The sequence below is a fragment of the Zalophus californianus genome, chromosome 15, assembly GCF_009762305.2.
Source record: "Zalophus californianus isolate mZalCal1 chromosome 15, mZalCal1.pri.v2, whole genome shotgun sequence".
Taxonomy (NCBI): domain Eukaryota; kingdom Metazoa; phylum Chordata; class Mammalia; order Carnivora; family Otariidae; genus Zalophus; species Zalophus californianus.
In genome coordinates, this window is record NC_045609.1 from 72,287,336 (window position 1) to 72,314,664 (window position 27,329).

Below are 27,329 nucleotides of genomic sequence, written 5' to 3' on the forward strand. Positions count from 1 at the left end.
ACCCTGTTTGTCTTTTTCCTGTCTCAGGGTTGTCTGTCTCAAAGACTTGGTTTCTTCAGATCTACAATAGGGACGAAAAACTCTACTTACCCTCATAGAATTAGAAGGTTAAAGAAGATAATTCAGGTAATGTGTTTGTTAGAGGGTATGGTAATGAGAAGTAACTGTTCTTTAGCACAAGCTTCTGGACGGCGGGACAATGTTGGATTTGATTTATACAATCTCTACATCTGCACTATATACAGATAAGAGTTTAATAAATGCTTGTGATGCGTGGGTTTTTAAAAAACTAAGAGGTAAGGGGCGCCTGGGTGGCTCAAGTCGTTAAGTGTCTGCCTTCGGCTCAGGTCATGATCCCGGGGTCCTGGGATCGAGCCCCGCATCGGGCTCCCTGCTCCGCGGGAAGCCTGCTTCTCCCTCTCCCACTTCCCCTGCTTGTGTTCCCTCTCTCGCTGTGTCTCTCTCTGTCAAATAAATAAATAAAAGCTTTAAAAATAAATAAATAAATAAATAAAAATAAACTAAGAGGTAACATGTCACAAAATTTCACAAATTAAAGCAGTGTGGCAATGTTGTATGAATGGACAAAAAGATCAATGGAAAAGACTAGAGTATACAGAACAGCACCTAGTATATAGGTCCTATGTATACATAGTGGTTTATGATAAAGACATCTAGAAGGAAAGACTGGAAAACACTGTTGTTACAATGGAATAGCCATCTGGAGAAATACACATTTAATCCCTAGTCATACCTTCTGAAGAACTTCAGATTGTTCAAAAACTTAAAACACGAAAAATAAGATCACAAAAGCACTAGACGAAAACATAGCTGGTGGGAACGTAAAATGATGCAGTTGCTTTGGAAAACAGTCTGGCAGGTCTTCAAATGATTAAACATCAAGTTACCACATGACCCAGAAATTCTACTCCTAAGTATATACCCAAGAGAAACAAAAACTTATGTCCACACAAAAATTTGTATACAAATGTTTAGAGCGGCATTATTCGTAATAGCCAGAGAGGAGAAACAACACAAGTGTCCATCAACAGATGGATGGACGAACAAGGTGTGTAATATCTCTACCTATACATACAATGAGGTATTATTTGGCCATAAAAAGGAATAAAGTACTGATACGATATGACAACTCAGAACCTTGAGAGCATTATGCCAAGTGAAAGAAGCTAATCACAAGAGTCTACATATTATGTGATTCCGTTGGGAACAGGGAAGTCCAGAAGACAGAAATCTAGAGAGACAGAAAGTAGACTAGTTTAGTGTTTGCTTGGGGCTGGGGGGAGGGGAGGTGCAGGCAGAGAATGAAGGGTAACAGAAAGGATACACGGTTTCTTTTAGAGGTGATGAAAAGTTCTAAAATTAACTGTGGGGATAGTTGCACATGTCTGTGAATATACTAAAAACCACTGAATTGTCCACTTTAAATGGTAAATTGTATAGTATGTGAATTGTATCTCAATAAAGCTATGTTTCAGAAAAAGGAAAAAGATTTTTTGAAGTGTAATTTTAGAGAGAGGCTTTCTAAGTATTAAAAAAAAAAAAAAGTCCCTAGAGCCATACCATAAAAAAGATACATCTGACCACACACATACAAAAACTGTACTTTGCAAAAGTAAACATAAAAGCAATTCAAAAGACAAGAAAGGGGCGGGGAGGGGAATGGTGGTGGTGGGGATTTGCAACTCATGTCCAAAGGGTTAATTTCCTTAACATATAAAAAGACCAACAACCCAATAGAAAAATAGATAATGCATATGAACAGAGTGTGTACACACACACACACACACACACACACACGGCTTTTAAACAAATGGACAAGATGTTCAACTTCATGTATAGTAAAAAACAGCAACCTTGCAGAAATACCTATGCTCATTCTGATGGGCCAAGATGACAAACTGTAATAAACATACTGTGTTGACGAGGGTGGAGGGAAACAGATCCTCTGACACTTTGCTAATACGGGTGAAAAGGACACAACTTCTAGAAGGACATTTTGGCAACATCTAATCAAACCATAAATGCACATGCCCCTTCAACCCAGTGATTCTACTTCCGGAGATTTTATGCTGCAGAATTCCTTCACGTGTCTGAAATAAGCTCCATGCAAGGAAATTCATGGTGGCATGGTTTGTTAAAGCAAAGGACTAAGAGAAACGTGATGCTCAACGATTCAGCCATCTCCACATACAGGAAATGCTGAGCCGCAGAACAGAAAATGCAGCAGATCTATCAGGAATGAGCTCCAAGAAACATCCTGAACTTAAAGGTTACTGGTGAGTGTGTTCCAGTTGGGGGAAGGGGGAAATTATATACACACGTGGCTGCTTATATGTGGACTCGTTTTGAAGGCTACTTGATAAACTCGGGTTTTTTTTTTTTTTTTTTTGGCTTTTGCTTTTTAAAACTCTATACCCCTGGGGCTGGAAAGGAGGAGAGGGAAAGGAACAGGAGGGAGGAGAGAGGGGGAGGGCAGGACAGGAAAGAGGGAGGAAAACGACAGAACGATTGCAGAGGAAGAAAAATATTTGGATGAATATATCCTTGACGGATATTATCATCGAGGGTAGAATTCTAGGGATTTTCACATTCCAGGTTATAAATTTCTGCCACAGGTGCATATTTTGTAATAAGCAGGTATGGCTTTTGCCATAAAAAATACATGTAAAATTGCTACACTGAACTCCTTCCAGAGAGAAATAGAAAGTACCGCTGTTGTCTGCACTATTCTAAATGATGTAGAGTACCTCCACTGGAGAAACAAAAATAACAAGGAGCGAGAAAAACGGAGTTTGCCCAGTCGAGCCATGCCAGCTTGGAAGTTTGACCTTTTACCTCTGTCCTGGCAAGTCAACAGAGACACGACCAGAGAGGGAGAGTGGACGCACAACTCGGTGGGAGGGGGGCTTGCGGATGCCCAGCCTGAGGCGGGCGGCACAGAGACACCTGCTCCCAGCTGCAGCCTTGTGCTCTGTCTGCCTTCCCAGCTCATCTTCTTTTTCTCCACCATTCCCCACACACGGTGATGGGGAGGAGGAGGCAAATGGATTGAGGCCAGGAGTCGGGGTTCAGGTCCCGGCTCAGCCCCTCATCTCCCCTAGCCCAGTACTCTCACCTCTTTAACAACAACAGCGGGTATGATAACATGCTCTGCCCAAGAAGCAAGAGCCCCTCCCAAACGCTGGCACCCCAGAATGACCGTAGAGGGTTTTGCAAATGCATCAAGACGAAGGACCATCGGCTAGCGGTCAACTTCTTGAAGATGGTATTTGAAAGGTGGAATCATTCACCCTGCTAGCTCAGGGCCTGTCCCGGCGGCCATGAATCCCATCCTTTTCTTAGCTTCTTGCTGCCTTCAGCCCGACTCTACGGCTGTTAGAGGGCCTTCCTTGCCAAATCAATGGTGTCTTGTCTATGGTCTTGACCCAGCTCCAAGTGATGAACCAACTTCACTGGGAGCGTCTGCTGAGAGCTCTCTGAGAAGGGCCATTGTTCCCCTTGCACTTGTCCAAAGCCTCCATTTAGGGACGGCTGTGACTGTGGACGCAGGACATTCATCACTGGGAACATTTGCCAGCAAATGAGAGACAGCTGTTGGGCACGAATGGCGTGTGGCTGAATGTTGCCTGCAGTGAGATTTATTTTCCAAGTGAGAACACCCTAACTTATCTTTTCTTCCAAATGGTGAGAAATGGGGAAAATGTTCACCTTCCCCTTGCCATGTCTGAGTCCACACTCATCCCCTAATCACACGGCGTGCAAAGCGGCCTGGGCACACACAGCAAACAGGGCCTCCTGGGCACCAGTTAGGCACCCAGCTCCGGGCCCACGGGGAGAAGTGCCCGTACGGCCGGGAACTGCGCCTCGCCTCTCAACCCTACACGTGCCCACGGCAGCGCTGGGTAGAGACTCCGTAGAGACTTGTGAAAGCTCCAGGCCTGGTACACGAGGCAGAGGGGAACCTGGACAGAAACTCCTGGGAATCAGCAGAAACAAAGCGAGCGCCCGCCTGAGTGCCAAACATCCCACAGTGCACCTCGGGAGCTATCAAACTAGCGGTGGGGACAAGACGGAAGGAGGACGGATGAGAGACCCACGTGTGTCAGCCCAGGGAAGTGCTGACTGGGTCCCACAAGGAGTATGAACAGCTGGGGCCAGATGTGATCAATGGGAGCTGGCTTCCAGGATGAGGGGGCGGTGGATGGAGGCGGGTGTGACGGGGAAGGGCGGAGGGAGGAAGAAGGCATGTTCCCTGTCATAAGGAACAGCATGAGCAAAGGCCTGGCTGGGCTAGCAGGGAATGCGCTAGGGAGGCAGAACACCTAGAACCCCAGCACACAGAAAAGCTCCCTTTCAGGGAAGTCTCTTTTTATCAGGCTAGGGCTCTCCTAGAGAGAGCCGAGCATCAGCTAGGAGCGACGTCAGGGAATCCTCCTCCTCACCCCCAAAGGAGTTACCAAGATGGCTGGACTGCAGCCCGTAGACTCCCACCCCACTGAACATCAGATTAAACATGGCTTCATGTCTAGGATGGAGATCATGTCTAGCTCGATCAGGCTAGACCAGGCAGCAGAATGTGCTCAAGGCCAATGGAGCTGGGTTTGGATCCCACTGCATTGGCTGTGAACTTGTGTTTGGCCCGCCTCTGGCTCAGTGTCTGGCTTCAATTTCCTCCATCCACAGAAAAAGGATAATAATATTTACTGCTGGATGCCTGCCTCCCCACCCCTATGCCCAGTCCTGATCCTGCAGGCCTGGAAGAAGATGAAAGTGTCTGATGGAAAAGCTTTGGGAAGCCTTTTATTAACATTCTCAGCTCAGTCTAGCTCAGGGGAACAAGTCCTTGCATTCCAGGGGACTTCTCCCCCAGGAAGCAATGCCAAGAATGTCACCAAAAGATTCTAAGAGGCTTTTCCAATCAGAACCCTCCCAGGTATTCGGCCACCCCGGGGAGGCTACAGGTGCCTGGTCAAGGGTGAGAGCCGGTTCTGCAAGTTCTCACCACTATCCCTCTGGAGCCTCTAGAGATGGGGAGAATAAATGCCCAGGGAGGCATGCTGCCGCCCAGGCTGGGGACACAGACACAGTCAGATGCGGGCAGCGAGGCTGGCCATTGGCTCAGAACCTGAAAACCCACCTTCTGGGAGAAACAATTTCCTACTCAGCAGCTGTGTGACAGTGACATCCAAAGGCTCCAACCCTCAGTGGCCCCAAGAAGAAAAGGGCTGTCACAACGCTTCTGACACAACTCACTGGATATTTGTGCAGGTAAAAAATAGAACATACATTGAAATAAAAAGTAAGAGGTAGTAGTATTTTCAGTAATCATTCTTGATTCTTGATGATCCACTTAATATGAAGCAGACAGCGGCTACGGAGCAGGGAAGATGAAGAAAGTCAGGGTTGATGGAGGGGGCTCTCCCCCAAACAGAGGTGGTGCAGGAAGTCAGGAGAGGGAAGACAAGTACATCCCGAGCAGCCCAGCCCTCACCAGGCAGCAGCTGCCAGGAGACCGGGGCTTCCTTGGGCCCAGGGGGACCCCACAGCCAGGCTGGGGAGTAACAGCTTGGGATGAGTCAGCTAAAGACAACTAGCAGCAACAGGCCTCTGAGCAGACGTTCTCGGGCTGCCGCCGGTACCCAGGCTACATGGGCACTAGTCCTTGGACGCAGGCGGCTTACTCTCCTCCACATCTTGGGACAGGCACCCTGGCATGGAAGGATCCACCAGCCCGACCAAATCTCTTCCTGAGACTTCACTTCAGTCAACCATGATCCTCTATCTAACTGCTCATTTCATCAGCCAAACTCAAACATGATTCCACCCAACCCTGGGTTCCCATGACCAACAGAGCCTGCCTTCCAGCTGTGTGAAGACCCCCGGGTTGAAAACTGGAACAAACAGCTTGGAAAGCACCGTGGACTTCCCTTCATCTGCGATGCAGTTCCCAATCCAACACTGAAATAATCACCTTGAGTGCTTTCCAGCTTTCAAAACACTCGTATGCATAGCTTTCCACTGATCTTCCCAACAAGCCGGGCCCATGAGTAGAGCAGTGACTATTCTAGATGAGGATGACTGGGGAGACAGAGGACTCATGAGGCACAGCCTGCTCATACTGATGGGTTCAGAAACAGGAAACAGCCCTTCACAAATCGACTTCCCCTCCCCACGAAGCCTTAAAGGCGGTATTATCAGAAGCAAAGGTTTTAGGCATCAGAAATAAACATGGCGGATCCATGGCAAAGTCAATGTCTTGTTTCACCACCACCTACCACCAATCACTAGCCCTGGGGTGGCACCTACTGAGAAGTGAAAGATTTCATTCAATCCTTACAAACCTCCCAGGAAATGGGTAATGAGCCCCTTTCAGGTGAAGAAACAGACACTCAGAAGTAGCAAGTCACTGCCCAAGGTCACAGGAATCCAAGCTGGATATGAACCAGTTCTGCACAAACGCTGCAATTTTCAACCTGATATCCCCTACAGTCTGAACAGTGAGGGAGTAAAGTACTGAGTGTCTCCTGAAGAAGCAATTCGGAGACATGGAGTGGTTCAGAAGTCCTTCCCTGGCTTTGTCTGGTGGGAAAGACGATGGTCCCACATCATTCAGGGATCTCAGGCCATTGTCCTACATCTGCCACCCATGAGTTGTGGGTCTGTGGGCTTACTCCATGCCCAATCCTACCCTCACAACCCCCTTCAGTAAAGTGTGGGAAAACTGCAATAGGTCTGTACCACCTCAACCTCTTCAGAAAAGTATGAAGGAGAATATTCTTTTAGGATGCACTTGGGTTTTTCCTGTGGACAAAAGACTGTTTAGAATCCAAAGTAGTCTGCATGGTGGTAACCAACCCATCTGGAAGAGGCAGTGGTCATCTGGCTGGGTGCTTGGGAAGCAAAATATCCCCACATGTAAAGTGCTCTGAGAATAAGACCCAAGCTCCTGGGCACAGCCCGGCTCTCCTACCACATCTCTCTCCACCCTCCCCGTTGCTGACCAAGCTCTGCCCCTGCCCCTACCCTGCTACACCCACCCATTCTAGCACACGATGGCTTCACCTTTGCACTTGCTGGTCCCTGGACCTGGAACTCCCAACCCTGGTTCTCCACTCAGCAGGCTCCTCCTCTTCATTAAGGTCTCAACTCCAATGTCATCTCCTCAAACTCTTCCTGAGCACCAGGCTAATATAGGAACTGCTCCCCCTCTCCCCTGGAATTACTCTCAAGACATTGTGTTTTTCAGGTTACATACAACTATCTGAAATTGTCCTTTTTTTAGAACTGTATTTGCTGGGACACCTGGGTGGCTCACTTGGTTAAGCATCTGCCTTCGGCTCTGGTCATGATCCCAGGGTCCTGGGATCAAGTCCTGCATCAGGCTCCTTTTTCAGCAGGGAGTATGCTTCTCCCTCTGCCTACACCTCCCCTTGCTTGTGCACTCGCTCGCTCTCTCTCTCTCTCTCTCTCTCTGGCAAATAAAGAAATAAAATCTTAAAAAAAACCAAACAGACTGTATTTGCTTACTTGTGGTCTGCCTTCCTCTTCTAGAATGGAAGCTCCATTAGGACAGAAGCCGCATTAATAGTGCACCCAGCTTGATCTCAACACCAAGGTAAGACCTGATACATACAGAAGCTGAAGAAAATACCAATTTCGTAAAAACTTGGAAATTCTCCCATGCCAAGGGACTCTTTAAGGATGTGAGCAAGTTCACAGCAAAATCGCAAATCCTTTGAACTGGAAAGGATCCTGGCGGTGACACTTGAACTTCCCGGAAATTAAGATCTTTATGGTTCCATCCCTCAGGTGTTAACATGCCAGTGGACCCAGGAATTGGGAATGCAGGGCCAGAGACGTGTGGCAGAAAATGAACATCGTCAGCAAAGGACAGGTGGGATAAAGAACAGCCGGAAGGAAGAGGTCCCTAAGTGACTCCAGTGCATGAGAAAGAACAGTGGGGAAATTGTCAAACCAGCAGAACCAACCTCAGGGGTTTTTTCCGTTTTTCGGAAAGCATTTAGTTCCTGGCTTTACAAATGGTTGGATTTGCTGCCCACCTGCTGAGCCACTGGGGAGGGGGGAAGAGTTCACTCTTCTGCCCACGCTGATAAGACCCTGGGGCAGCTGCAGGTCCTGCCTCCTGGCCCAGGAGCTTCCCAGCGCATACCTCTGCACAAAGCAAAAGCAGGCGGTGCTCTCCCTGGTCCAAAGGGCTCTTTAGCACCTAAACCCTTGAATCTCAAAAAGACAAACTCCACAAAACTATGATCTTAAGTAAAATAGAGATAGAACAAACAATGTCAGGGGCCAACTCTGTCCAGATCAAACAGACCCGGGGTCAGGGGAGGCAGTTCATCTTCTCTGGATGCACCTATTTGGAGTGAGTATTCCCATCTCCTGACTGAAGAGGAACAAAAATGAACTGCTGCACAGAGTCTAATAACTTCATTTCCTGTCAGGTCCTGGCAAAATCCAATTCCAAAGCATTCTACTCAATCTGATAAACCTGCGGCCATAAGCTCTTGGCCATGACCCACAGTCGGCAGTGGGGACCCAACGAGGACTCAGGTACTCAGAGTCGCTGCAGACAACTGAAAAATACTCAACTCTTAGAAGCCAGCTCTACCAACCCACACACTCCAAGGGTGGGTTACAAGCATCCCCTCCCCTCATGACAATGGCAGATTGCTAATCCCACTACAGCTCTGACAAGAGGTAAGCTTTGGAGTCCAACGTAAGGGTGGTCTGTTATAACAACGTCAGGGGCAAAGGGTCTTGAACAGCCCAGCAATGAATAAGGAAAATGACCTCCCCGTTGACTCCTCCCCATGGGGTGGGTGCAGGGGAGGGGGAGAAGCTCCTGTCCCCTCTTCCCACAACACACTGCCTGAGCTTCTGTTGTTGCCCCTCTTATGCCACATTCTGCTTCAAATCAGATCTGTAGCCTTCTGGTATCCACAACACACCATAAGCAAACTCTTACAAATTCCCTTTCATCCCTATATCCCATTCCTTGCTCCCCAAGATGAACTTTCTAATAGGTACCATTTTGTGTGTATGTGTTCCTGCTTCCTGTGGACCACTGTAGGAATTTTTAATGGCTGTAAATGCTATTGTCAGATGTCCTATTCTGCTTCTTACCTCTCACTCAGCACTAGGTCTTCAAGGTCTGTCTATGGTACTGGATGGACAGCTAACCCACTGCTTCTGCTGCTGGGTGATTCACTTGGATGAGCGTCCACCATCATCGTTCACCTGTCCACTCTCCCCAGAGACACCAAGGCTGCTTCCCATTCTCGACCACCACAAAGAATGCTGCAAAGATCATCTTCGGACCCATCCTGTGCGGCCCCATGCAGAAATTTCCGCATGTTCTGAGAATACTAGGGAGCCTGCAGCCTCTCTCTCTCTCCCGTCAGTCTTCCGGGTGGTCATTTTGGTTGGTTTGTCCCTGCTGATGAAAGGAGCCCCGCACTTCTTCAGATTCTCGTTAGCTTTGGGGAGGCTCCTTCACTTGTAATCTCCCGTTCATATCCTTTACTCATCTTTACTTCTATTGCAATTTCTGCCTTGTTGTGGTTGATTTGCAGGAATTCCTTGTCTGTTCTCAATGTTAATCCTTGGAGGGTTTTGGATACCGTAAAGCTCTATCTCCTTTTCACCAACTGCATTAACTTTGTCCAGGATGTCCACTAGTGAGCAGAAGCCCTTAACTTCCGTATAATCAAATTCGGAGAAAACTTGAGGATGGCAACCATTTCTCAATCCCACAATGCCAGTTTCTTGAACACTCATAATACACACCCATGCATTAGGTGCTGTGGACACAAAGAGGAATAATCGCATTGACCCTTACAGAGTTTACAGCCTCCTGGGAATATAGACTTTCCATCAACTATAATGTGGACACAATGACCATGGCCAGGGAGGGTTGTGTCAGGTGCGGTGAGGGGTTAAAGCCTTCAGGGGGTCCGGGCTGAATCAGCCTTGACAAATAAGCTTGGCAGGCAGCCCCAAGGAGAGGACACCCAGGCCAACAGAATGGCACATACACAAGCCGAGTTTGCAAAACCACAAGGAATCCAGTATGGCTGGGACATAGAGCAAAGTGAGGAATGACTACAGAGGCTTGAACAAACAGGAAACAGCCATGCAGAGAAGGAGCTCAGATTTTCTCCAGGGCAATACAGGGGATAACACCTCTCGCTCGCTCGCTCTCCCCACAGCCACTGGCAAGGTGCCTTAGACGCCACCTGCACCCAAAGAAGAGGGCCTGGTTAGAGGGCCTTAAGAAATCTGGGCTCACCTTAGCTATACTGGCAATGTACTGAAATCTCAGAGAAACCCAAAGACAGAATATTCTAGAAAGAAAAGGGTTTGTGAGCATCCAAGTTAAACTACCAAGGCGGATACGAGACATCCACTGGACAGGTCTGGGTTGTCCTGAATGAAATGAGGCCTTCCCTTCCTGGCCTCCCTTGGAAGCTGTTCCTGCTGCCCCTGCCTTGATGAAAGTTCTCAGCCACAAAACTCCCCAACTGCCAAGTGTGCTTGCGCCGGAAATGCACCAAATAAAGTCATCGGTGACACAGCGGAATCTTACCCAAGACCCCACCAGGATCCCCGCCAGCCAGCTGTTTCCTCTTGAATCTAAACCATTTTCATAGTCAGTGAGGGTAAATTTTTTAAGGGGGAAAAAAGCCATTCGTAGAGAATCTTTTGTTACAAGCTATGTGACTGCCCTTATTTTTTCCAGCCAGGGAAGGAATCTATGTGCATGAACACACAGCCACCAAGTACAAAGGCACAGAGAAGGGCTGTGCGCGGTGCAGTGAGGGGTTAAAGGCTTCAGGGGGGGTCAAGGTGTCAACGCTGAGTGAGCCTTGACAAATAAGCTTGGAGTCTGGAAGTCACTCCACCCCAACAGAGCAGTCTGTTGGCACTTACTTTCTCTCTCCCAGCTGCCTCAGCCTCCCCAGGGCAGACAAATAAATCTTGTTGTTAGACAGCAATCTTACCCTTGGAGGGCATTAATAGCTTTAGGAAGTTCCAAGAAAATGGGGCCAATTGTCACCTGACACCCCCTCTCCTCTGACATGAGCGCGCACACGCGCGCACACACACACACACACACACACACACGTCCCACTCATGTCTGATGTTTGTGAAGAGAAGGCTCTCACCAGCCTCTTCCCAATTCACCATAGCCCCGCCAGCCACACAGGTTTAGGGCTGCAAGAATGCCAGGAGGGGGGGAAGCCAGACCCCCAGATCAGGGTCCCTGCATCCCTCCAACCCACCACAGGCATTTTCCAGCACAATCCCCGCCCCCCTCCCCAAGTCAGCTGCCCTGCGGGCCTCAGGAGTCGGGGCCGAGCTGACCAAGGCTGAGAGTGACCAGAGCGCATGGAGTGCGGGGTCCCAACTCTCGCTGCAGGTCCACGCTTATGTCAACAACATCCGTGGGCCTCCCTGCAAACCTGGGCGCACCACGGCCTTCCCTTGGGGTCAGAGAAGCCAAAACCCCACACTAAGAGATGCACCACGGAACTCCAGGCCCCAAGTCTCTTTGGGTCCAAGTGGAGGGCTGGCGGGCGAGGGCAGGGGAGGGAGTCGTGCTTCAGAAGGATTTGATCTCAAAAGCAGCAGCAGACTGAATCCCCCCTCTGAGAACAAAACGGGCCTTCCCGGGCCTTCCTGGGCCTTCCCCACTCTCAAGGGAACCAGTGCGTGGTGAGCCCAGAGTGACACCTGGACCCCATAACTCTCAGAGGTCTGCTCCCAGCCCGAACAGTTTCCAGTGACACACACCCAGCCACCAGCACATGGGCGGGAGATGGACGCCTGCCCGCTGAGAAGCCAGGAGGTCAATGGGAAAAAATTATTTTCGTCAGTGTTGAGCCCTCATGTTTGGAACTTTTATCCAAACTGCGGCACTGTTCTCATGCTCCCCCTGTGCGGACGCCAGGCCCTCCTCTGATGCTCACTGCCAGGGAGCTTGGGGGGGGGGGGGGGGCGGTGGGAGGAGCCCCCACCCCTCGGAGGTTAGCAGGTCCCAGGGCCGTTTAAGGACCCGCACAGGGAGGCTAGGCATGCTCTTTCCCGGGAATCCGAGCCACTGTGACACTAACCTGAGCTGGGCCCGGTGGGATGGCTGGCAAGGTCCCAGGGTGAGCCAATGGCGTGGACCATGAGGCTTGGAGAAGGCGGCCTTCTTTGCATTAGGCCATCTGGAACAACACTTTCTAGGGCCTGAGGAAACACCAGGGGCTATGCTGAACAGAGTTTCACTCTGGCCGCCTCTGCCAGGAGGGAATGAGATGCTCTTTGGCTGAGAGCAAGCCCCACTTTCCCCACCCCGACTCTGAGGTCATCAGCTCCCCCTGGGGAAGCTTAGGATTCTAGCCATGGCTACTAGAGATGAAAGCCCGACAGAACTAGAGACCTGGGGTCCAGGGGTGGGAGTGTCGCTCTTTCTGGGTCTTTCTGGCCTCAGGTTCTCAGGGGGAATCCCTTTTCTAAACTCCAGACTCAGGAGACCTGAACAACGGATGTGGCAGGGAAAAAAAAAAGAGAGAGAGAGTGGCAGAAAGTCAAGAGGGGAGAATGAGGGAATGAAAGTAGAGCATGGAGGGAGGGGGAGAGAGAGGGAGGGAGGGAGGGCACCGCCTGCACAGGAGCAGGAACGAGCCTCGTGTGTGGTGCCCAAGAGGGGGCCTGGGGCACCTCACACTCGCACTTGCCTGTGACGGTTCTGTCATCAACCCAACTCACTCTGCCACAAGCTCACTACTAGGGCATCTGGATGCTGTGAACTTGAACCAGAGATGGGCTTCCACCATCCCCAGTGGGACACGAGCTTCCCCCGGCTCAAGGACCTGAATGGCTGCCCTCTCAGGAGATCCCCAAGAGCTCCGAACACCAGGAGCGGGCACGGTACAACTATGTTGCAGCCGTGCAGACAACTGTACGAGGCCATCCCACACAAGGATGCTCAGCCACCGTTCCAGCGATATCAACTGCAGGGACCCCATCTCTAAAACACGCTAAAAGGCACACAATCCAACTCAACCATGACCATCATGGACCAGCTGCACTGCCCTGGGCATTCGAGCAGCAGGTGTGTGAGGTGTTTGACACTCGCCACTTCAGCCCAAGATCTGCCACGTCCCCAGCCTTTACTTCCTTCCACTTGTCTAGAGGGGAGGCCGCAAAAGGCCAGACAATGCAAAGGGCGGTGGGTGGTGACCATCTCAAGCTCATAAGGAGCCTGGGATTGTAACCGAGAATATCCACCCCTTGTGGACCCAAGACCATAATGATGAAGAGGCGCTGTCCCAAGCAAACTCACCACCCAATAGGTCCCAGCCCCGATATCAGGGGTACCAAGCACCTTAGCAGAGTTCCTTCCAAAAGGACCCATATTTGAAGTTTAGTAAATCAGCTCAATATGTTCCAAGACTGTGGGTATTAAATAAAAGAAGTCAGTGAAATCTCCACACAATAAGCTCATTCAACACAATCTCTTTCTCCCCCCCGCATCTGGGGACTTGAATACAGTCGACATGAATAAATCCTGTTGTGTAAAAACTGGGGGAGAAAAAAAAGAGTGGAGGATGGAAGGAAATGGCAGGGTTCCCATGTGCTGGTCTAACAGGGAGGCTAAGATCACCCCCACAACCCACAAGGATGCCAGCGTGCCGGGGTAGCCCCGGGGTAATGGCGGCAGCAACTGCAGTCCAGGTAAGGAAGTATCTGGAATTTCCCCACCCAGCCATTCCCAGCTTCGCCTCTGCAGCCTGTCCATTCTGGTACTTGAACTAGCAGTGGACCGTTGGGCTGCCCCAAACCTCGCCTTTCCTGGGTGGACCCACAATAAGCTAGGCCTGACCCTGCATCAGGGATGTTTCACTTTGAATACGTACAAAACATATTTCCTACCTCTTTCCCTCCCCCTGCAGCACCCCCCAACAAAGTCGAGACAATTAGAACTAAGGACTGCTCCAGCAATTCTTCCTGAATACCCTAAGAACAGGTGAAACAGACCTGCCTTTGTGAGCAACTAGTGGCTTTGTGCATGACTAGCGGCTTAGACAGATTCGTGAGTAAGAAGAGTTGTGTGCAGGAAACTCTATGTAATTCACGGTTGAATGTGATCTAAGCCCAGATTGTTCTCAGGGATGGAAGTTCTACAGCCTTTCAACACGCTGTATTTGAGAAAGATGGGAAGACACAGGATCAGCTCCCCAGGTCATAGATCCAGACGCAACTCGCCTGAGGAACAAACCAATTCAACATGGGTTTTGATTAAACAAACAGACAGAAACCACCAAGATCTTCAGATTCCATCAGGACCACCAGAGTGCTCCTCTTCTATTCTCATAGAATCCCACATCCCATCTCCTCCCCTGATGCAGCAAGGGCTGGTGATACCACCCTTGCCTAGGAGACTTCCCCTGTCTGGAACCAAGAGGACCGATCCCTTACATCATATGGAACTGGGTGCACTATTTTGCTAAATCATGGGTTCTTCCTGCCTCAAAATCATTCCTAGCTAGCAGAGACAAGCAGTACTTCCAAAAACAAAAAGTCAGCCAGGAAGGAATTACGGTGCAGACTTGGGTACTCAATTCCAATTCAACAACTTTATTGGTGAGGGGGGGCGGGGAAAGACTTCCCCGCGAGGGAAGGCGGCCAAATTCAATACATTAGATCCATGTGTGCGGCAGCAGAGTTCCCAGGGTGGGAGCCCAGAGCTAATGCTCTGCTATTCCATGACCCTCCTGGACTCATCTGCTGTCTGGGTTTAGGAGAATGGTTTTTCCTTCTCTCTAAATAGAGGGTGAGCTTCCACGTTCACACTGTTTGGGCCTAATGGAAAAAGTCTCTTGCACTTAGGATGCTGTCAAGCAGTCCATCTTTTTGTTTTCTACCCAAATTCTTCACTCCCTTCTGCTGTACCTCCAGATCGCTGAAGACAGGAAAACACAGAGGCCTCAGATTCTGCTGACAACCTGTGATGGCCAATGGGACACTCAATCACCACAGCACCCCAAACTGCTAGGGTTTTATTTATTTTTAAAATTTTGTTTACTTTAGAGAGAGAGAGAATGTGTGCACACACCAGTGTTCGCGGGGGAGGAACAGAGGGACAAGCCGACTCCCCACTGAGCGAGGGGCCCGACGTGGGGCTCGATCTCACGACCCTGAGATCACGACCTGAGCTGAAATCAAGAGTTAGACACTTAACCAACTGAGCCACCCAGGCGCCCCACAAGGGTTTGTTTAAAAGTCAGCTTGCTGGAAGTATAATTTACACAAAGGGGAAGAAAAATGCCCTGCACACTACACACTTCTGAGTTTTCACAAAAAAACCTGGAACTATGGAACCACTGCCACTATCAAGATCTGAACCGTAAAGATTTCTATCATTCCCCAAACTTCCCACATACCCCTTTGTGGTCAACCCCTTCCCTCAGCCCTGGCAACAACGGCCTAGTTTGCTTTCCCTCTAGTTTTGCCTTTTACAGAAAGTCGCATAAATGCAATCAGGCGGTGTGGAAGATTTCTGAGGCTGGCTTCTTTCAGTTAGCACATGGGGGATGTATCTTAGGTACAAACTGTTGGTTTTTAAGCTTGGGACTTTTACTTTCTTGCCAAGGACATGAAATGATTGGCTCTAGCTCATCTTTGCTATGGGGGAACCAAATTCTTGGTTTCGGGCCTTTTAAATAAAGCAGAGGCCTGGGAACAGGGTGACCTCCCCTCTTCATCCACAGAACTACAGGATTTCCTGGGACTTGAGGCTTTCAGGGGCGAAATCAGGAAAGTCCCAGACAAACCGGGATAGTTGGTCACTCTCCCTGGGACAGCCACCTCCGAGGGCACGGCTGCGCATCTGCCCCGCTCAGATGCCTCTGTGAGCAGCAGGTTGCTCGCTCTGAGCTAACAGCTGACTGTCCTCCCTCGGTTTCATCGCAAGCAGAAGGCCAGTGTGCAATCTGCTGCAGCTGAGGCCCTGCACAGAGCTCACACTCCAACAGGCCTGCAGCTGTCTTTGAAGTCCCCGGGAGGGGCTCAAGGAAGTGAGAAGAGCACTCAGGGGTGTGTTGAGAAAGCAGCAAAGCAGGGCTCCTGTCAGTGTCGGCTCCCGCCCCAGGCCTCCCTGGTATGGGACTGCACAGAGACATGGGACGTGAAGGTGCTCTGGGCTCGTTCTGCTTTTGCTCCAGTCCAATGCTGGCTCCTACTTTTCTATACATTCTCCTCGCCCTTCCTCCCCACAGTGGGGTTTTTCATTTGGAGACTAACTAGGGAGAAGGGGAGAGCCAAGATATAGAAAATGAGTATAAACAGCTTGAAGTCCTTGTGAGAATTTAAAGGTTTCTCCTAGACAAACTTACCGAGACATCAGAGAAAAGTCAGGCGAGGCCATGATATGAGGCTTGAGAATGAGCAATTCCGTGCCCACCTCCTTTCCAGCTGACTCAAGAGAAATACACAGATGTTCTCTCTCGGAGAGGCTAGTTTACCTGGGAACAGGCTGAGCTTCCCCAACTCAGAGCTCCCAACAGCTTGGAAAAGCATGTGATGGGCATAGCTGGTGCCCACATTAACAGAGGACCCCCCCCCCCCGTCAATACACACACAAGGAGGCGGGAAATGCTGGGGTCACAACCATGTCCTAGAGGCCTCAGGCTAGCTGTTCCCCTGGATTCATTTAACACTGCCCCTTCTCAAAGTATTTGCCAGTAGCTCTTACCACTTATTCCACCAAGCAGCCTGTGAGGCAGGTTAGTAATCATTATCCTCACTTGTACAGATGAGGAAACAAGGCCCAGAGAGATTAAGTGACTTGCCCAAGGTCGCACAGCGAGTTAGTGGCAAAGGCCAGATTAGAACCCCGAGCCCCAGGGTGCCCAGGCCAGCGCCCAGCTCAACAAGATCCCTCAGCCATGGGTCCAGAGCAGGGGCAGAGCCAGGTCTGCGACCTCGGGGGCCCTGGAGGCCAGGTGAGCTGCTGCAGAGAGCACAGGCAGGCTCATACTCACAAGCAGAAACCTGCAGGATCCTTCTCTGTACCACCAGACAGCAACACCCCTGTGCTGGAACAGACAGAAATAAGGCTCAAGTCGGGAAAGCCAAGGGCCACCCCCGGGGGCTTCTGTCTCCACTCATGGGATGTGGCTTTGAGATTTTGCTCCATTTCCCTTTGGAAACCAGGTCTGCTCTTGAGAGCCAGAGCATTAGACAATAGGTGCTGCCGATGCCCGGAATCATTCATTCACTCATGCCCCAGTTACGCCCCAGGGACCTAGGTGCTGGCAGTGCACCAGGAGGTCTAAGACAAGATTTCAGTCTTGAAGGCATTCAATGTAACAGAGGAAAGAGACATATAAGACAACGTGACATTAATTCAACAGGTATTTTTGCTGAGTACCTATGATACACCAGGCGTGGATGAGGTTATACCTCAAGTAGTGCAGGAACACAGAGGGAATCAGGGTAGGCTTCATGGAAGAGGAGGCATGTGGGCTAGGCCCTGAAGATTGAGGAGAGTTTCACTGAGCAGCTAGTCCCTTCCTGGCTAAAGGGACACGGAGACGGAAGTGGTCTGAAATTGCTTTGAGTACTGCTTTCTAAATAAACCCTTGCTGTTAGTAGAACAGGAATTCTACCCTTTAGAAACTCAGTTCTCAGGGATATTGCATCCTGTTTGACTTTGAGTTGTTGCTTCATCTCTTTAGACCTCAGTTGACCTGTCTGTCAAACAGGAGTGAATAGTCCTGTGTTTCGGAGGGTGGCTCTGGCCTTCCCTAACAATCTTTGGAGATGCGTTCACACACAAGTCCTTGAGGAACAAATTCCTCACATGGCCAATGGCAGTCTCTCTCCCACTGTCTGTGACTCTCGGCTCTCGCCAGGAAATTGATTGTATTTATAAGAATCACAACCCTAAGCTGACCTTCATTGGGCTACCCACATTCCCTCCCTCATTTCCCTCTCCTCAAGACACATCCTCCTCCAAAGATGCCTCAGTGACCACAGAGCAACGAGCACTGAAGAGTGCTTGGAAAGTCAGGACAGACCAACACTGGAGGATGTTTTCTAGATGGGGAAACTGAGGCCTGGAGCGCTCGGCGACCTGTCCAAGGAAACCGAAGGCACAGGTCTCCCCATTCCCAAGCCACCGCTTTCGTCCTCATGCCATGACTGCTCTGCTTCCTGCTTCGTCCCGGGCCTGGGCAGATGTGCCATCCTCCCTCAGCTTGGGGAAAGTCTCCTGTCTCTGAATGACAGAAGTCTTTGGAGAAACATTTCCCATCATTAAAGGGATTTGCAAGAAAACTGGCACAGCTTCCTACGCTTTGAAGCTTGTTGGCCCCTCCTGGCCCTTTAATTGTGCTTGGCTCCAGCCCAGTTCCCAGAGCTCCTACCTCTTCAGAAGAGGGGAAGGGCCCACAGCAGAATTCCCAGCGCCACCCAGCCTGGCCCTTCAGCACCAAAGGGGACCCCTCAGTATTTCGGTTTCAGACCATTCCATCGCCAACGCATCAAGGACTCCCACACTAAGAGCTTCAAAGTCAGAAGGGCTCAGGGTCAAGTCCAACAATGAGCAAACCCTGAGCTTAGGATTGGGCAGCATCCCTTTTGAAATGGTTTTGAAGCAGTGTTCCCACAGCCTTTAAAGCCTAGGATAGCTTCAGGAGAACCACATTCGATTTCTGCAGGTACCACAGATGTGGTTAAAGCACATCACGGGAGTGTGGAGGGGGTAGCAGTCTTACTCCACACTTGCTTTTAATTGTCCAGGTGAAAAAGGTGGATATTTAACTGCGTATCTTTTTTCAGGGGTTCTCAATTTTGGCTGCACATCAGAACACCTGAAGAGCTAAGCCGCATCCCTAAACCAACTGAGTCAGAAGGTCTTGAGTGGGGCCCACACATCCCTGTTTGTTTTCAAGTCCCCTGATGGTTCCCATATGTGGCTAAGGTTAAGAACCACTGCCTGAGGTACAGTTTCAATAGGGAAAAACCTGAGCTCCTAAGCATGGAAAACACAAGACCCAGATGGGTCCTGTGGAGGAGGATGAGTCCTCTGAAATGAATATTCTCAGTCCGCCCCTCTCTCTTAGTTGGTGTTTCTTTTTCAAACCTCCCCTGACCACAGATGGCAGCACTCCCAGTTTAGGCTTTCAAGAATTTTTACTAGCTTGACTCTTCCCAGCTCATCTCTACCTTGCAGTACCTTAGAACAAAGTGCCCTCTCCTGGGAATGGAGTGATCTGACTCAGAAGCAAACAAACAAAAACAGAAAAAGAATGATGACACCTTCAACCAATTACTGTGATCCAAATTAAAGCGCATAGCTCAACCATGACTGCTCAGATCCAAGTGTGATGCAAATCCAGGAAGCTTCTGTGGGGGGACGGTCCAAGTGCAATCCACAGATAGTAGGTCAGTCACATTTGGCCCTGGACACACTCACCAGCTGGAAGAGCAATAGGAACCAGAATCCTTGACCACATGGTGTTGAGTTCAGCCAATGGGCACCGTGATCCAAGGGTGCTCTTATGAGAGTCATAAATATGTAAACATCCAAGGATGGGAACCTTTTCAAGGGACCCTGTAGATGCTGGCACTGCTTACATAACACCAAAGAGATTCACATACAAGAAATAGCAACTCCACCATCACTTTTTATGAGAACTCTTATAAAAGCTCCATCTCTCTGGGAAGACACCCCTACATAGTCTCTCACCACCCCTACCCCTTGCTTTTGCTTGAGAGAGGCATGGCTATCTAACAGAATGACTTCGATGGGATGGGGGAAAAGTTGGAAATGTTTCTACGTTAGACAGAGGGTGCTACTCCAACCACTCTTTAGCTCCAGACCTCTCTTTACATCCTACAAAACAATGGAAAATCAGCTAAGTTTAAAAATGACAGGCTAGGGGCACCTGGGTGACTCAGTTGGTTAGGCGACTGCCTTCGGCTCAGGTCATGATCCTGGAGTCCCGGGAACGAGTCCCGCATTGGGCTCCCTGCTCAGCGGGGAGCCTGCTTCTCCCCCTAACCCTCCCCCCTCTCATGTACTCTCTCTCTCTCTCTCTCATTCTCACTCTCTCAAATAAATAAATAAATCTTTAAAAAAATGACAGGCTAGTATTGGAGGATATACAATATGTATCACAGGATAGGGAACATGGAAAACAATTTCTCCTACATCAACTGCTTTATAAGACTTATAAATTTAAAAAAAAAAATTTTTTTTGAGAATCTGGACACAACAATGAGGCATTCTACCTATTTGGGAGAGCTCAAAACTGGGAATTTAGAAACACAGAATGGGGTACTTCAGGAACAAAATTTAAAAGTGTCACAAATGAGAATTCTTCTTCATAATTTTTATATGTTCTAAAAGCCCAGGTAAATCTTGCTTTTCCGTTTTACTTTGTTGTTAAAAAGATACCTAGTCATTCCATAATTATTTAGTCTTACCTTAAAAACAAAGACACCTTCAACCTCTGATGAGCAAGAGAAGACTACAGATGCCAGTTAGAGCTGCCCTGGTTAATCTCAGACTGGGCCCACCTGCTTCATTTTGCACAGACCAACTTTTCAATTCAGTGAGAGTTCAAAACACAAGTCATCGGTTTCTCAAAAGAATGGGGACTTCTAAGTTCCTGGGGTGGGGGTTGGGGATCCCTAAATTCCTCAGCTGAAAGGTATAGTTAGTAGACATTAGCATTCACTCCCTCTCCAGTCAAACAGGAAAAGATGAGTTGGATTAGCTTCTGCAATCCAGATAATTCTCAACTGTATTCACTTATCACTCTGATTTACTGCAAAATGATAAGGCAGATACATGTGTTACCAAAAACAAACACTCTGAAATGGAAACTAAGTTTCCTTCAGTTGGCAAAAATCCCCTGATACTCCATGGTGGGAGAATTTTAAACTCCCAAGACAAAAAGATAACTAAAAAGACTTTCTCAGGTCAAGGGCCAAGTCAAAAATTAATACAAAAAAGCTTTTGATAATAATGGGCATTTAGAAAGAAGACCCTCAATGTTATAATTTGCCGTAACTTGGATTAATATGCGGATTTGAGAAAGCAGCTTGTACCCTGGACCTTCAAACCGGAGCCAGCACTCCCTCACTTCCCAATTCAGAAAAGGCACACCCTGAGCTAAGAGGGACCTCGGAGGCCACCCGCTTCCAGCTAAAGTCCTGAATTCCCTGCGAGAGTCCCTCCCAAAGGGCGAGAGGCGCAGGCAGAGTGGGAGAGGGAGCAGCAAACTGCCATTTTACAAAGCGACGGGCTGTGGCCTCCTCAAGTGTCCTGAGACCACATAAGGGCACACGCATTCAGTCATCCCAGCACAAAACTGACATGCTTGCAGCAGAATTTGGGACGGAAAAAAAAAAAAAACAAAACAAAACAAAAACCCACCCGGTTAGAAATGAGAGAGGCACTCCAGGGAGGGTTCACAGAAAGAAACCAAAGATTGCCAAGTAATTTAACACTGTCCCCCCAGTCGGCTTCCCGTGCCCTTGGCAAAGACCCTCTCCTTCTGCATGAAGGGCTGCCTAGAATGTAAATCTTTCACCCTCACCTGCAACCAGGTGAGCCAGATGAGAAAAAGCAGTAGGAAAAATCAACAGACACGACTAGTTTAGGGAACTCAAGCCAGTCCCAGAAGGTTCCTTTATGTCAGTCTCAGAAACGAGAAGCCACCGGGAATGAGATTCCTTGGGAATCTGAGCATTCTCCTTTATTACCCTCTCCCAGGGGAAAATAAATATAGAAACAGTATTTCCTCTCGCAGGTTTGGCAGGAACGAGTCCAGGGCAAGGAAGTGCAAGAGACTTTCCCAAATGAGATGGGGGTGGGAGGGGGGGTCCGCAGCGCCCCGCTTAAGGGGCAGGTCTTTAAACTCTCTTTCCAAAAAATCTTTAATCCTTGGCTTCTAGACTCCGGCACCGGGGTTCTGAGCGCCGGCGCTAGCCGGGCTGCGGGCACGACCCGGGCTGGTCCGCCCACCAGCGTTTGGCCAAGATCCCCGCCCTCGGCCAAATCTAAAACTTGCCCAGCAGCGCACGGAGCTGAGCCTCCGCGCGCTCCACCTGCCGGGCATCCCGTTCGGCCCCCCCAGCCCTCCACTTCGCCCGACCCCTGTCTGGGGATGGAAAAGCGAAGGGCTCGGAGAGAGACGGTTACCGGAGCGGCCGGAGGACTGGGGCAGCCCGACCCAGCGGGAGCGGAGCTGCGCAAACCTGCCCCCCTCCTTCGGCTCAGCTCTTTCCGGGGGTTCGCGGGCAGCCCTGCACTCCGGCAGGCGCCCGGGCCAGAGGACCCAACGACTTGCTCCTTTGCCCCCAAGCAGCGCGCCGCGGTTCCGAACTCACTCAGGGCCTCCTTGGCTCCGGCATCTTTCCGGGTCGGCCGGGACTTGAGAGGTGGGTCGCCAAGCGCACCCTCTCTCCTCTAACAGGTGGGAAGCCTCGCCACGCCGACCCCCGCCCTCCGCGCCCGGGAGAGTCCGAGAGCCCGGGCCGCGGCCGCTACCTAGGAGCCCCCTCGTCGGGCCCGCGGCGCCGCCGTCGCCCGGGTGTTCGGCCCAGGTCCAGGCTGGGGGGGCGCCGCCGGTTCTGCTCACCTGAGTCCCGGCGGGACGCGAAGCGCCAGCGGTGCCGCCCCCCGCCAGCCCCAGCCCTCCCAGCCCGCGCGGTGCGGCCGAAGGTTGCCGTGCGTGCGCGCAGCGCCGGGACCCGCGCCCTCACCTTTGTACCGCTCCATCGGGGCCGCGGCGTGCGCTCCCGGCCGCTCGGCTCCGGCGCTGCGCTCTCGGCGCTCGGCTCTGCGCCCGGACCGCCGCGCTGGCCCCTCCCCGTGAGGTCACGCTCGCCGCCCGACCTCCTGGCGCGCCGGCCGCGCCCGGGGCTCTCGGACCCCCTCCCCGCCGGGCGCGCCGCCCCCGCGGGGGAAACTTCGCCGCAGAGCCCCACGGCGCCCAGCTCCGTGCGCGTCCCGGGCCCGGCTCCCCGCCCGCGGCCGCCTGGCCGTTCCTGCTTCCTCGTCCGGGGCCCGGGGGCGGCGGGAGGGAGCGAGACTCGGCTGGGCCCAAACCCTGGGGGGAGGTTCTGGCGAGGGGCCGGCTCGGGCGGGCCTACAAGAGCAGTTCTTCCAACCGCGGGGCTGCAAACCCACTGCGCGGAGGAGGAGACTGAGGTCGAACCCGGGAGGCAGAGGCGTGCCTAGAGCGCCTGGCTCTTGGCCCCCGGGCCAGCGCGCTAATGCCTTGGCTTCCTCCAGAGACGACCGGGGGATCAGGGTGGGGACACCCGAGCCCTGCCCCCGCGCCTGCCCAGGTTCCTTGGGCATCGCTCCAACCCCGTAGCACCCACTCTGGGCAGCCACCACGCCCCCGGTCGCAACACACACATTAGGGCGTCTGAAAATGTCTACTTGCTGCCTTCTACGGGGACCCAGGCTCCCTGGGAGCCGTTGTTCTAGGCTCTCGTGAGGACTCGAATTCCTAGAGCCGTCTGGACAAGTCCAGGAGCACCTGACCGCCCCGGAGGGGTGGCATCTGCTCCCTAGGAGCTCGCTCATTCGTGGCTCTAAGTACACCCCGCGCCACTGCCACCGAGCGCCCCACTTCTGACCTTTACCTTTTGCCATCTGTCCCTCCAGTCTCTCAACCTCATCCGCCCCCAAAGGAGATCCATGTTTTCCTTTAAACTTCTCGATGTTCACTTCAAAATCTCAGTCATGGTTCGTGCAGGATGCCTGGCTTTTTCAGCACGTCTCCCCCACTTTCTTGCAGGAACATTAAAGAAGATTTGTTGTTGCGGTTTTCTAAGAGATTTCTTCATTCTTCTCGGAACAGCAGAGTTAGCTCTGATTTTTGGAGACCTTCTGCCCCGGCAGTCTTAGAAATATTTTTCTTAGTTGTGTTAGCTGCTAACATCCACGGAGCCCTCCCTACAAGTGGGGCATGGCGCTTAGGGCTGTTACACGCTCTGCCTTTCATTTTCCCAGTAATCCTGTGATGCGGGGATTATTATTATTTCTATCATGTAGTTGAAGAAACTAAAGTTTACAGAGACTAGACAACTTGCCCAAAGTCACACAGCTAAAAAACAACAACAGAGCAAAAACAAAAACGGAGCAGGCTTTAAACCCAGGTCTGCTGCTTCCAGACGTTTGTTCACAAAGCTTTCCTGACACTCACTGGCCAGGCTGTCTGTTACCAGCTCGTGAGCACACAGACAGGTGAACAAGGTCAACGCAGTCGGGTGGGTGATCTGATAAAGGCACAAGAGACTCTGGGACCCCCAGTAGAGGGTGCCCAACCAGCCCGGAGAAGCCTTGTAAATCCTCGGAGGAGGAGATGGCTGAGCAAGTCTTAAGAGATGAGTTGGAGCTAGTGAGGGGACAGGAGAGGCAGCGGGGACAAAGCCACTTCAGGATCACAATCCTCTGTCACCAAAGCCACAAAGGCAAAGCCAGGAGTGGAAAACAGTGAGGCTGGGGAGGCGGGCGCAAGCCTACCTGAGGACCCAAAAGAGGTTTGGTAATCTGAAAACCAAATGACGGGCAGCCCCGAACAGTGACAGTGCCCTGGGTCCCCCGGGGGCTGAGTGGGAGGCAGAGTGCAGAAAGCAGTTGCACCGAGTGGGGAGAAGTCACTGGGGCGATAGAAACCTGGCTGAGGTGGAGAGGACCGAGGGCAGAAATATGCAGGAAGTGTGACGTTAGGGCTCTGTGGCCGAGCACGGAGTGTGAGGGGAAGGAAGAGCCGAGGTGGACGAGGGTTTCCTGGTGGGTGGAGAATGTCACCTCTCCTGCGCTCGGTCAGCCCTCAGATACTACCCGAGGCCCTGTTAGGTGCCAGGGGCTGCCAGGCACTGCACGGAGCCTGAGCAAGGTGGGCAAGGGACTCTCAAGGGACAGCTGTTGGGACTGGGAGTGGAAGGACACCAGCAGGACAAAAGATGAGTGTCCCTAAGTTGGATGCAGAAATGGCAAGCTGGGGCGTTGGGGTAGAAAGCAGCCGAGGGCCCATGGTGCCTCCAGGGGAGTTAGAGCCCCGGGTCTGAGTCCTCAACTTCATCCATTATTTTACTTAATTGTCTCAGCCGCTCTTCCAGGTGGGCTGGGCTCTTGGGGATTCAAGAAATAGAAAAAGTGGAGGTTGAGGCAGGAATGCGGACATTACAGGGAATCACAGGACGGGTAGTATGCTCAGCGGGCCTCCTGCAAGCTGCACGGGGAACCAAGTCAGGACGGGGGGTGGTCTTGCCTTTTTGTGTTCTCTTTCCCTCTCTCCCCTCCTCCCTCCCTTTCCTCCTCTTGCAAATGTCCCTACATGGTGTCTACAGACTGGTGTCAGTGGGTCCCTGCTTTCCTTTCTAATGCTCAGGGAGAATCTGATGGCGTGGCTCTCGCTTCTGAAACCAGCCTCAAGTCCAAGTCTGGGCGCCAACCACTCTTGGCCAGATTCCAGCCCTAAAAGTCAGCAGAGGTCCGCAAAGGAGGTTTCAGGTCCAGCCCCACTCAGCAGGGGCTTTGTTGGACGTGACCCTCGCAGAGGGGCTGAGGGCCAGGCTGGCTCTGACCGAGGTCACTAAGAACAAAAGACAGGGATTAAACCATCCCCATCCTACAAATGAAGACACAAGTTAGGGGCCCAGCCCTAGCCACAAAGCCAAGTAAGCTCTCTTCCGGAACCAGGACTCAAAAATCGTATATCCCCATTCCAAACCCTGTGCTTTGTCACACCCCTCAGTCTTTGCCAGGGCTCTAACCGGACAGGGCTCTACCCCCGCAGGTCCTCTGGTGGCCATTTGTGCAGGCACTTGCCGTCCCCTGGCCGGCTCTCTGCAGGCTGGGGCAGCATCTTTGTTCCTCCATCAGGCAGGCCTCCTCTCCCCTCTCCCCTGTTGGATCCAGCCCTGTAATTACCTCTTCCGAAGTCCACTCTAGTTTATTGACGGAGACTTGGCAAATCCCAGAGTCTCTAGACAAACACAAATCAATCAGAGATGAATGCAGAGTGAATTTAAAATGGGAAGTCACTGCCATTTCCAAGAACAAAACCGAAATACTACTAAAAGCCATCGGTAGAAATCTCAGGCACTGCTTTTCTCCAAAACCTGCGTACAGCTTTAGTCGCCTTGCAGCTTCCACCCACGAATGCGCCGCTCACGTTCATACCCTCATTCATTGAGTTTCTGGCCTCCAGGTCAGAAGATCTGGTTTCCAACTCGTTCTCAACCCTCTAGGTGCTATAACTGACCCCAGCCCAGACCCGCAAGATCCGAGATGGACTGATGCAGACAGTCCGGAGACCAAATTGACTGCCCCCACCCCGGAGTCTAGGTGGTGGGCGTTCCTACCGAGCTCGGCTGAGGTGTGGAGGGGGTGCATAGGGCCCTCTGAGTGGGTGGCTGAAGGTATCGGGGCCACACAACCGAACAGCAGAAGGTTTTGTTCTCTGGCAATTCCTCAACACATTCTCAGCAGCAGAGAGGTTTCTTCAACCACAAGGGGGCTTCTCCAGCTGACACAGTGAGGAGGGGTGAAAGGCTTGTTTTACAGAATTTATCCTGTTTAATTCTCACAGTGATCCAGGCAGATACTTTTGTCCCCCCTTTCACACAGGGAGACCTTAAGTCATTGCCCAAGGTCACCGCTGGGCAAGGCCCAAGCCAGTCGAATTGGTGTGACATCTCTAACCCGACTTCCCCACCCAGGCTCTTTCATAATCATGTCTGGTCACACGCCATCCAGCCGCTATCCTTTACTTCATCCCTAGCCACTCTTCAAAAGTCAGCTCAAAAGGCACCCCCTCTGAGGACAGCCCCCTCCCCCATCAGCCTCCACACCCTCGCCCCTTCACCACCAGCGCAGTCCTGCCCTGTCTGCCCTACTCGTACCATAGACCTCGGTTGTATCTTGTTGATCCTCTGTCCCAGAGCTTGATACAGCACCCCCCATGTGGGAGGTGCTCCATCATGCCTGTTGAATGAATTCATGAATGGCTTTTCCATTTTTTTCCCCTCTTGGGGTTTCTGTGTAAAGGAAACACACACACACACAGACACACATACAGTGTCTTCTCTGGTTCTGACTGATGAAACAAATAATTACCAAAGGGCATATCGGATGTGGTTGGTTGTAGGCTGGGATGAAGCAGGAGGAAGGTACCATTTGAACCAAGCCTTGAAGGGATGAATTATTCTCTGTTGTTGCAATAAAATACACATAAAATTTATCATTTTAACCATTTTTA

General features: G+C 51.2%; 1 protein-coding gene across 9 annotated transcripts in view; it reads right to left on the reverse strand.

The window, feature by feature from the left end:
• AFAP1L2 (actin filament associated protein 1 like 2) overlaps positions 1–23,832 on the reverse strand; it is a 95,336-nt gene extending 71,504 nt beyond the window's left edge. For 5 of the 9 annotated variants that reach the window (XM_027592433.2, XM_027592441.2, XM_027592415.2 and 2 more), the window contains exon 1: positions 12,156–12,174. Coding sequence is in view for 2 of the 9 variants with exons in the window: in XM_027592381.2 (XP_027448182.1) it covers positions 22,813–22,828 (16 nt within the window). In the remaining 7 variants the exon portion in view is untranslated. Of the gene's footprint in view, positions 1–12,155; positions 12,175–17,075; positions 17,100–22,688; positions 22,767–22,812; positions 23,434–23,703 lie in introns of those variants that run through there. The other 4 variants (XM_027592389.2, XM_027592381.2, XM_027592452.2 and 1 more) reach the window with 4 other exon arrangements.
• Between the last annotated feature and the right edge of the window lie 3,497 nt (positions 23,833–27,329).